This window comes from Perognathus longimembris, chromosome 18 (genome assembly GCF_023159225.1).
Source record: "Perognathus longimembris pacificus isolate PPM17 chromosome 18, ASM2315922v1, whole genome shotgun sequence".
NCBI classification, from domain to species: Eukaryota; Metazoa; Chordata; class Mammalia; order Rodentia; family Heteromyidae; genus Perognathus; species Perognathus longimembris.
This window is the reverse complement of record NC_063178.1, coordinates 4,974,458-4,985,671: the sequence shown is the minus strand read 5'-3', so window position 1 is coordinate 4,985,671 and position 11,214 is coordinate 4,974,458. Positions and strand designations below refer to the sequence as shown.

Here is an 11,214-nt window from a genome sequence, read left to right as displayed (position 1 = left end):
AAATGAGGTTTGTTTTCTTTTGTTGTAGTTTTTGTTCTCTGTACCTTCTGTCTTGCTTGTAAGCCTGTTTGGGAGAGAGGAGGGAGAATGCGGGAGGAGGGAGGAGGGATGGACAAATGCAACAGTGATACTCTAAACACAACTGGGGGGGGGAGGAGGGGGCAGGAGGGAGAAACTGAGGGAAAGCGGGGGAAAAGGGCTGACACTATTTAGAAAGCGATGTCCTCTCCACCTGACTTCTGTAACTATAACCCCTCTCCCCTCACCCACCACCCCTATAATAACAAACATCATAAATGGAGAGCATGGAGTCCGTTAAGCTGGGCCACCCGCGTGGTCACCGTGCGTCCTGGCCCGGCGATTCCTTTCGCACAAAACCCCGGGAACCGTGCGAGTTTTAGGCAAACGGTTTTTAATTCCACTAGATAGATACACAACATTATAAAGCACGAGACAGTCCACGCCGGCTCTGAATCGAGTGTACACCAAGGGCGGGGTCGTCCTCGTGAGGTGGGGGGGCGTGGGTGGGGGGGGGGTGTTCCGGCTGGGGTCAGGGTGTGACCGGTGCTGTCTGGTTTAGGTATCACTGCCAACAATACTTTGGTCAACAATACTTGCATAAAGTGCTGATAAATAAATTACAAATACAGGAGTGGTCCCCCCCCAGAGATCGAGATACGTTGTGGGGGGCGGGGGGGGGGTGTCTGCCGGTGGGCGCGCGGCACTCAGATGGCCGCAGGCTCCCCGTGGGCGCCCCGCGGACGCAGGGGCTCCAGCTTGCCCGAGTCGGACACGTCGTAGCTCGCCTCGTACTTGGCCAAGATCTTCATGACCGGCCGCAGCTTGAGCCACCACTGCTCTTTGGGGATTCTGTGCCTGGCGGGGGAGAGAGAGAGGAGACGGCGGCGATCACAGAGGCTGCTTCCAGCCGTCCCGGGAGCCTTATTTGTGAAGCATAAAGTGGGTAGTAAAGCAGTTTGTTTTTTTTCATAGTCAAGTCACACTGTTATTATTTTATACTTTGGAAAAAAAAAATCCAAAGGGGCTGGGCAGGAGGGTGCTTGACTGGATAATCTAACCACACGGGAGGCTGAGATGAGAGGCTCAGGGTGTCGAGGCCAGCAAAAAAATGTAGCAAGACCTGATGTCGAAAGTGCTGGCCGTTGGGCTGGGGATATGGCCTAGTGGCAAGAGCGCTCGCCTCGTATACATGAAGCCCTGGGTTCGATTCCCCAGCACCTCATCCCTAGCACCACATATACAGAAAACGGCCAGAAGTGGCGCTGTGGCTCAAGTGGCAGAGTGCTAGCCTTGAGCAAAAAGAAGCCAGGGACAGTGCTCAGGCCCTGAGTCCAAGGCCCAGGACTGGCAAAAAAAAAAAAAAAAAAAAGTGTTGGCCGTCAAAGTGCATGAAATGTGGGTCCATTCCTGAGAAGTAAATGAGGGGAGAAAGGGGCCAGGGGCGTGACTCGTGGGGTACAGCACTTACCTATAAGAATGTGGTCCCAAGTTCAAACCTCAATACCACCAAGAAAAAAAGAGGGAAAAAAAAAATCCACCCCGCATCTCAAAAGTGTACTGTTTATCTTCCCTTGAAAAAAGCCAATGTATTCCTAAAAATAAGTTGCTGCTTGCAGGAACTCGGAATCCAGGCCACCCGGAATTCTTTCCCGCTCAGCGTCTCGCCGACTTACTCGAAGTCCGTCTTCTTCCGCAGCTCGGCCACAGGCTGGAAAACCAGGTTTCTTTTACATATTCCCAGCACGCAAATGGAATCGTCGCTCGTGAATTTTTTCCCTGTACAAAGGGAACACAAAAAGCCTTAAGAACGGCGCAGACTCCACGGGGGGGGGGGGGGGGCGGGGGGCGGGCAGATGACATGGTCCCCGAAGTGAGGAACCACAAGAGAAGGGACGTTGTGCGGACCGGAGGGTGCGAAGCCACCTTGGGTTGGAGTTTCAGATGGGGTGGGCGTGGGTTACGACTGAGCGACGGCGGTAGAACCCCCGTAGAACCACACTGCACTGTGTGGCCGGCGTCCTTCCCTTTCCCCGCTGGCTCCAATGAGCATCCTCACAGAGGACCCCCGCCCCCCCGGGACTGAAAGGAGACCGACCCATAAAGAGACGGGCCTCTCCCACACTCCCGGAGAGGAGCTAGGCACCTGGCACAACAGCCACCGCAAGGGATGCGCGATCGATCCCTACACGCGGTGGGGACTACGCGCTTGCCGAGTCCTCTAGCAGGAAACAGATTCGTAAAGACGGAAAAGGGATCTAGCTGGTCATGTGATTTGGGGCAAGAAGTTAATAAGACAGGCTAACCTTTAAGAATGGAAAAATCTCTTTAGCGAGTAATGAACCACCGACAACAGACACTAAATGACAGAAAGGCTTCAGCTCGCTATGAGGAATTCTTGGCCGGTTAACAGTGTGGTTTGCGATGGAGACAGGGTTTATTGGAGGGAACAGCCGATGATAACACACAAGACGCAAATGCAAAGAAGACCTATAAATCATCGTTAGCCTTCAGAATGTAGAAAAGTTATTGGTGGCTAAGAGATTTTCTTTTTGTATTTCTATCCACCAGCTATAAAAATAACTTAAGTATTACTTACAATACTAAAACTTAAAAACCAGAACCTAGGAATAAACTCAAAAAACCCCCCACAATATTTGATGTCTTTATGGAGAAAAACAATGCTTTAGTATAGGGAACAAAACTCTTGCCTAATTCACGAACAAATGTTCATGCATTATTAGAAAGTTCAATATTGTATATAAAGTCAAGCTAGGTCCCCTCGCTGGATTTGAAGACATGCGCTTATGTAATACAATTCTGAAAGAAATCCAAGTAAAGATCGTCTCCGAGTTCTGAGGCTACTTCTGGTGGGAAGAGAGTAAAATAACGGGAGGACATACTTGGGCTTCCCAAGAGGAAAACCCTTGTTTCCTAGAAATGTATTGTGAGGTGCCCCCACTTCTTTTTCTCTCTCCCCCCTTTCTCTTCTCTCTCTCTCAAAAAAAATATGAATCAACCAGTGAGCCTGAAAACAGCTTCAGTACAAGTCAGTTTTGAGTGTTTCATGAACCTGCCTTTCTGGTATGGCTCATGGAGTACGACCATCTGCCGAATCACAATGGTACTAAACTGGATGACCGCCACCACAACAAGCAGGAATGAAACATCCTATCTCATTACTTACACCTAATTAGATTGATAAACAGCTACATGGGGAGACGAGCAGGAATCAACGTGACCACAGGCAGCCTGAGGGGCAGATGGAAAGGGAAAGGCCCTGCTTCCCATCGCCAGGAATCCCGCCACGGTAGCGGCTCGAGTTCTCTCACCTTTGCCCGCTGACTCCTTCAGTTTCGTGGTGATCCACTCCATTGCCCGGGCAGAGATTTTCGTCCCAAAGTTCCTATCAAACGGAGAAGGCGCTCCACCCTGTTGGCGGAAGTGACAGGCACGATTAGTTACACTCGTGTCCGCGTTTTAGTGAGCACGTGACAAACGCCACTACGGAACAGGATTTGGTTTTGCACCTTGCTATCTTGTATCATGTTGGGACCCAGGAAAGAAACAATGGGACTGATCCCTGCAAAGATGGAGATTTCTATGAGCGGCTTCTTTGTGGAGGGATTTACAAGTCAAGTTGGTTCAACTTCTCCCGAGATGGGATGGTAGAACGTTTCCCCATTTCCTGTAAGCGCGTGATAAGCTGAACTTCCATGAAAATATGGTACGCCTACTACGAATACGGTCGTGTAACTTCAAGGCATTTGTGAATTGGCAATAAATCTGCAGGCCCCTGTTAAAAGCTCACTGAAGCACGAGGCAGGGGCTGGCGGTACGGAACTGGTGGGTCCTAAGATACACCTGCCTTCCAGCTGCGTCAGTCACCGGGAGCAAACTTAGCAAGCCCGGAGACGGCGACCCCACCTGCTGCATGTGGCCCAGCACGTTCTTCCTGCAGTCGAACACGCCCTTGCCTTCTTCCGAGTACAGCTGGTAGATGAAGTCCGTGGTGTAATTTACATTGCAGCTTTCGTTCCTGAAACAAAGGCGGCCGGGCCAGCCAGCGTTAGTCGAGGAGGACGGGTGTGTGTGTGTGTGTGTGTGTGTGTGTGTGTGTGTGTGTGCAGTGCCTCCCTCGTCCTGCGGAAGGCCTGGTGTGCACAGCCACGGCGCTGGCTGGCTGGCCTCCGGGGCCCTTAGTTTCTCCCCGGCTCTATTCATTTTCTCCTCTGTCCGTGAAGCGAGGGGTGGAATTAAACAAGCGGCATGCCCGGTGCCGGCGGTTCACAATCCTAGCTACTCAGGAGTCTGCGAACTGAGGGGCGAGGCTTGAAGTCAGCCAGGGCAAGGAGGTCCATGAGACTCTTACCTCCATCTAGGCACCAGAAAGCCACAAATGGAGGTGCGCGTCAAATGGCAGGGTGCCCATCTTGAGCAAGAAAGCCATTTGAGGTTGCAAGGCCCTGAGTTCAAGCCTCGAGTACCAGCACCAAAAACAACAACAAAAAATGGAAAAGCAGATATCCTGGGGGTAGAAACAGACTACAAAGCAAGAATATATATATATATATATGTGTATACATATGTGTATATATATGTATATGCATGTAAACACACACACACATATATCAGCTTTTAAAAAAGGCAAATGTGTTTCCGGCAGTACAGTTTCTGTCTCCTGAGTCCTCAGCACTCAGACTGAAAGGGACTGTCCTACGCTGGTTACTTCTGCACGGGAAGAGAAATGAGGTCAGGAGCCTAGGTTCACCATGGAAGACTGGAAGTTATTTCCCATTACCTGAGCACCAGACCCCTCTGGATGGTGGTCTTCATTTTCTCCGTCAGGTGCTCCACATTGGACTAGAAAAGGAAATGTCTCGTTAACTGATGGAACGTAAACTCGGGGACCTACTGTGTGCCGCCGAGCACTGCAGGCGACGAACCCTAACAGAGTGAGAGGGAGAGCCAGCCCGCCACCTCTACGCCTTCCTCTGTGCCGAGAGGGCAACACACACGATCGGGTGACAGTAGGTGCAAACATAACAACAGGAAACCGTCCTAACACATGGGACAGGGAGACATTCCTTTAGTCGAGGATCTCAACCTCCGCCTCCCCATCAAAACACTTCCTAGCATAAACTCATTTCCCTCTGAAGATGTTTCTGTTTCTCCACGTGTGTTTTTATGACATTTTCTTAAAAACTCTCAGGTGTATCTGCTGCCTGACTTGCCTAATACAATTGAGCCTCCTGCAGTGGATAACAAACAGTGGGTTTCTTACGGGGACATGCCACAGCCCCAGGAAGGACATTTCCTCAACCGGGATCAAACTGTCCACCCTCGAGGTCCACAAGAGGTCAGAGACGGTGGTTGGCCAGATGTGAAAAGGCCTAACGGGAGATGGATGCTTTAACGATCAGATCCCACGAAATAAGCATCGCCTCCAGACAAGCTTAGGATGCATTGAACAGAGGCCGTTATTTGTGTGCGGGCTGTTTTCACACAACCTGTCCACCGAGTCACCCACCAAAGAGCTCCTGAACCTCAGGCATCCGAGTTCAACACGGTGCTTCCTCAGGAGGGCTCCCCTTGTATTGTGGGGTCCTGGGGCTGGCAGTCAGCCCCTGGCTGCTGTCCCTGAGCAGTTTTGCTCAAGGCTAGTAGTGCTCTACACCACTTTGAGCCACAGCGCCACTTCTGGGGTTTTTCGGTGGTTAGCTGGAGATCTGAGCCTCGCGGACTTTCTGGCCTGGGCTTGGCTGTGTGAACTATGTTCCGCCTCAGACCTCCGCCTCCTGATGTGCCAGGACTACGCACGAGAGCCACCCGCGCCCGGCTTCAACCTGCAGTATGTAATAATACCAGGCAGACGCAAATGCCGCGGGACTCGCCCCGCCGTGGGGCACGGCCTCCAACCCCGGGACACACCTGCAGGTCTCGGATGTCGAAGGGCTCTTCGTAGATGTAGGCCGCGTCCGCTCCGGCCGCCAGGCCCCCCATATTGGCCAGGTAGCCGCAGAAGCCCCCCATGGTCTCGATGATGAACACGCGACGCTTGGTCCCGCTGGCCGACTGTTTGATCCGGTCGCACGTCTGCCCACAGATAAGGAGACAAGCGTTCCAACCGGGCCCGGGAAGCCGGCCGGTGCGGGCCGCGCGCGGGCACGGACCCTGGAGCCTCCCGCCCCCTCCCCGGGCTGGAGCGAGCCCCGCCACCAAGCCTGGGCGCACAGAGCAATAGCGAGGAGCAGCGCGGGCGGGCAGGCCTGGCAGGACGCCGCCTGAGAATCAGCATGGGCCTGGACGGCCATCGGAGAGGCCAAACCCACGGTGCTCTGTCCCCGGGCAAAGTCCCCCGGGGAGACACACTGGGCCGGGGACAATTTAGATCTTAGGGGAATGCTGACTCCCCAAGTGCTGTTCACCTTCTTGGAAAGAGCTTTCTAATTCGTTTATTTTATTTTTGGTGCCACCCCGGGGTTTTACTCGTCTTCAATTTATCCCTGGGCCTTCTCATCCTGATTAGGTTACCTCCATCAGACACACAGCTTCTTCCACGACCGTGTCTGTCCGGAGAAAGCCTAGCCGACGGGCAAGGCGCCATGGCCTCGTCAAGAAACGTCCCGTCCATCCTCCCGGACGGTGTGGGCTCCGGATGGTAAGCAGCAGAGAAATCCACCCAGGACCTCCCACTTGTGGCTCCACCCCGAGCCCCGCTCATCTCCCCGGGGTCTCTGCAGAGGCCTCGAGCTCAGCTCTCAGCAGCTACTCCAACCACACAAAACGGATCCATCCACCAGAGGCAACGTGGGCCGGGCACCCCTGGCTCATGCTCGGAATCCCAGCGGCTTGGATGGCAGGCCGAGAACTAGAGGATCCACGGTCAAAGCCGGCACCGACAGGAAAGCCAAGGATCCTTCATCCTCTTTCTCAGTCGCGAGCCGTGCGTGCCCGGGCAATCGTGTGGCCCTGGCTACCACGGGAGGCCACAAGCAGGCAGACTGCACCCACGCAGATATGCCACAGCGGGAGACCGGTCTCCACCAATAACAATCAAGGTCAGGTGTAACCCATCTGCCTGTCAAGTACGCGGTCATCAGTTCAAACCCCTCCCCAGTACTGGGAAAAACAAAGTTCTCACCCTGGCTCAAAACATTCCACCAGCTACTTGTAGGACACATAAACCTTTCCATGGGCCAAAGGACAGTCCAAAGGTCTCCTACCCCGGGAACCTGTGGATGCTGTCATAGGGCAATCCATTCCATGCCCGTAGGTAGGAGAGTGGGCATCCTAGATCGTCCAGGTAGGACCTGAGTGCTAGCACACGTGTCCTTAGAAGGCAGGGCACAGAGCGGGTGACCAGGCACAGGAGAGAAACAAAACCTACACTGACTAAAGCTGACAACTAAGGCCCGGCCTAGATGTTCCGTGTGCCGCGGGTGGTAGGAACAATGTCAGCGAGGCTGGGATAGTCTGCCTTTGCCCGGAGCTGGCTCACAGCCTCATTAGCTAGATTGTATCTGAAAGGCTTCAATTAGTGTCTTCTAAAATTAGCGAGCTGCGCCAGCCGCGTTTCGGGCCGTCATTCAAGTAGTAACGGGGAGGGAAGCACGGCAGGGTGGGGTCTCCCTGACGCGAGAGGGAGGGAGAATCCAGCGGGGGCATCACCCGTGGGCCTCACGGAGAGGAGCCGAGCCCCGAGCTGGGCCTGGTGCGCCAAGCCATCGACTTCCCCCTGCGCTCCCGGCAGTGGCCAGCCTTGGCAGCACAGCGACCCAACTGAGTCACGCGGGAGGAAAAACTCCCCAGTGACAGACACTGCTCCTGCTTTCTTCTCCACCGCCCGGTCAAAGCTGAACTCAAACGTGACATCAGTAAGGTGGCATTTACTACACAATTAGGAAACACAACAGCCGGGCGCTGGTGGTGCGTGCCTGAAATCCTAGCTACTCAGGATGGGCTGAGGTCTGAGGACCGCAGTTCAAGGCCAGCTCAGGCAGGAAAGTCCAAGTGACGCTCATCCCCAGGGAACCACCGGAAAACTGGGAGCGGAGCTACGGCTTCAACGTGGTCGAGCTCTAGCCTCGAGCAGAAGAGCTCAGGGGCAGCGCCCAGGCCCTGCATTCGAGCCCCATGACTAACCCCAAAGAAAAGAGACGGAGAAGAAGACGATCCCAATGGACCGGGATGGTCCCGCCATTGTGTGGGAGGGTGGGATTTTCCAGACCGGTGTTCCTCCAAGGAATACCAAGGGACACAGGGGGAAGCCGTTTGTCTTGTCAAGGGACCGTGAGACTATCCTGTCGGAGGTGCAAGCTGGGAGGTTAAAGCAAGCAGGTGCGTTTAGCAAGTGGTAGGAGAGAGGACAGGGTCAACAGCTGAACAGCCTGCAGGGGGGCCGGGGGCCGTGCCACGGGATCCTCTGTGGTCTCATTTAACACACCAACCACAAGGTCAAGGTCACAGGTGCACGTGGGCATCAGGGAAAGAGTCCACGTGCCGAGAGGCTAATGGAGACGCAGGATTGCTGGGCCTCACTGGGGGCCTTCGTTCTCAATGCAACTCAGAAGACAGAACCTGGGACGAACCCGCTTGCTCCCTGAGGCTCTCGTGCCAACCGGAACCCAGAAAGCGCCATCCGAGTGACGAGTTTCCATCACCAACGCTGGGGGCCTTGAGAGGCTATGGCTCTCGGCCCGACCCCGGCTCAGGGTGCAAGGCCCGAGGAGCCGGGCTCAAGCTCCTGAGTTCTCCTTGCCCTGGGCCGTGTCCCCTTGTCCCTCCTCCCTCGGGAAGGACAGCTCCCACGCACAGGCCTCGGGCTGCTGGCACGGACGGCTGGGAGTCGCTCCGTCTTGCAGGTGTCCATACTTACCGGGCATCTCAATCCCGGTAACTAACGCCGGGGACTTGTTCCACGACCCCTGACCCTCCTCTAACTCCCCTCTCGGGCAGCAAGCAGGTCTTACCAGAGGCTGGGCCCGCAGCTCCGAAATACTAGGCAGACATCTCAGTGCAACGTTTTATTTTTCAGTCAGTAAAGACAGGCTCTCCCAGGAGAAAACTGGGACACGTTATCCTGTTTTCCTAAGTGTGGGACCAAGTTAAGCTAACAAAACTCAATCTCAAAGACTGAGTGGGCTGCCCATTTGGATGTCTATTTGGGATCGGGCAGGTGCAGGATCAATAGCCCCCCCGGGGGGAAACTCTGCCTCGCTAGCAGGGAGGGCTGGGGCAGAGCCAGCAGATCCCCGAGTAAGACCGAGCGAGCGTATACAGGCGACCCGTCTCTTACCTCAGCAACCACATTGATGGCAGTATCACAACCAACACTTAGCTCTGTGCCTGGGACATTGTTGCTAATAGTGGCAGGCACGACGCAGACCGGGATGCAAAACTCCTCGTGGCTGGCCCGCATTTCAGCCATCGCGATCGCGGACTCGAAAGCCTGAAGCGGCAGGGCCACGGCAGTTAGGGGGGCACAGGCGGACCCCCTGCCCGTCACTGGGCGTGCGTGGGCTGTGGCTGTGTGTGTGTGTGTGTGTGTGTGTGTGTGTATAGGGGGGCATGGGACGGGGAGGGAACTGAGTCTCATGTGCCAGCCTAATGCAGGGACCGCAGGGGGAGCCCCGTATCCTTGTCCCCTTTTATCTTGGTCCCTCGGGAGGAAGCAGCCACAGGCGGTGGGTGCGAAGCAGGCAGCAAAGCAGGCGGCAGGGACACAGGCGGCGGCGACGTGTTAGTCGTTAGATGGAACAGGGGCTCGTTTCTTGGCATCTCGGAGTAGGCGGGCAAAGGCCGATTGGGTTGGGGAGGTTTAAGCGCCACGCCAGGCCTGGCGTGCGGAGAGCCCACGGCTGTAGAGATGGCATCAAATGGGGGGGGGGGGCGCCACCCGCGTGGAGGGGGGGGGGGCGGCCTGTGGCAGGACCACGCTGCTGCCCCGGGGCAGACGCGGAAGGAGGCATGCGTGTACGTTACCCGCAAGGCTGCACGTCCCCGCGGGACCCGTGGCTTCCGCGTGGCTCTCAGTTCCCCGGGGAAGAGAACCCGCCGCCCTCGCCGGGCCCTTGGCCGGGCCCGCGTGACGCGAGGAAGATGGCCAAGGACCGGGCCGACTGCGCGGGAGCTCCAATTAAAATGGCTGGGCTCTGATGTCAAAAAACGGCGAGGGGCTTGGACCCGCCTCCTCGGGTGTTAACCGGGTTAGTGGTAGGGAGGTTAGAGGTCCACGCACGCCCCCCCTCCCCCCACCAGCCCTAAATCCAAGCAGGTAAGCGGAGCCAGGCATTCTGGGAACACTAGCACAGCCTGATGGACAGGACAGTGGGGGGTGGACTTGTGGTCGTTAGTCCATGGAGGGGAGGGGCAGTCTAGGTCGGATGGGGCAGTTAGCACCGGGTGATGGCGGGGTACAGCGGGGTTCCCCCCCCACCCCGTGCCCACTGTAGCCAGCCCCTCGCCTCCACGCAAGCTCGGTACGTGGTGCCCCCCCCCCCCACAGCTGGTGTCACCTGGCTCTGCCTTACCAACTCACACGTGGCTCTTAATGAAGAACTTCCTGCCGAAGGCCACACCAGGCCAAGGCTGGGGGAATGAGACCTACGCCATTTTCTGGGCTCCTCCGTACTTTAGAACAGCACTTGCTACTCTGGGAGGAAAGGTGATTTTTCCGCTGCCTAGATGACTCACCTTCCTCTCTACTGCACCTCGACTGGGGCCAACTTTGGGGGCTCACCTGCCAGGTAAGCCCTTCTTCTACTGGCAAGAAAAAAAAAAAACACTGGGTCGTGCATACGACTCAGTACGCCAATGATGATGACTGCTAAAGACTAGCCCAGGGTTCCTCAACCTCCACGGCGTTGATATTCTAAGCCAGAAGGGTTCCTCGTGGTGGGAACAGCGCCATCTATACCTTGTACTCTGAGGGTCAGCATCCTTGTCTTCTACCCACACCCTACCAGCAGAATCCCCTGCCCCAGCTCGGACAACTCCAAGTGCCCCTCAACCTTGTAAATGTCCTCTAGTCGCGCCATCACCCCCCAGTTACGAACCACCAAAGAAGCCACTGGATACCTGAAGAGCTCCCCATCCCCCGCCTCAAGGGCAGTAACTGTAATACATGCTACCGGAGCCACGCAGGGAGCTGCCAATCTCTCTACCCAGAGCATCTGGCCACAAGAGCAGCCAGAG

At 55.7% G+C, this 11,214-nt stretch overlaps 1 protein-coding gene across 1 annotated transcript in view; it reads right to left on the bottom strand.

Annotated features, from left to right (window-relative positions):
• Positions 1-394: 394 nt before the first annotated feature.
• Positions 395-11,214, bottom strand: part of LOC125366770 (phosphofructokinase, platelet) — a 46,676-nt gene continuing 35,856 nt past the window's right edge. The window contains 6 exon segments of the mRNA XM_048367464.1: positions 395-876; positions 1,695-1,797; positions 3,351-3,450; positions 3,946-4,057; positions 4,820-4,881; positions 5,950-6,114. Of these exon segments, the coding sequence (XP_048223421.1) occupies positions 726-876; positions 1,695-1,797; positions 3,351-3,450; positions 3,946-4,057; positions 4,820-4,881; positions 5,950-6,114 (693 nt within the window). The 3' untranslated portion in view covers positions 395-725.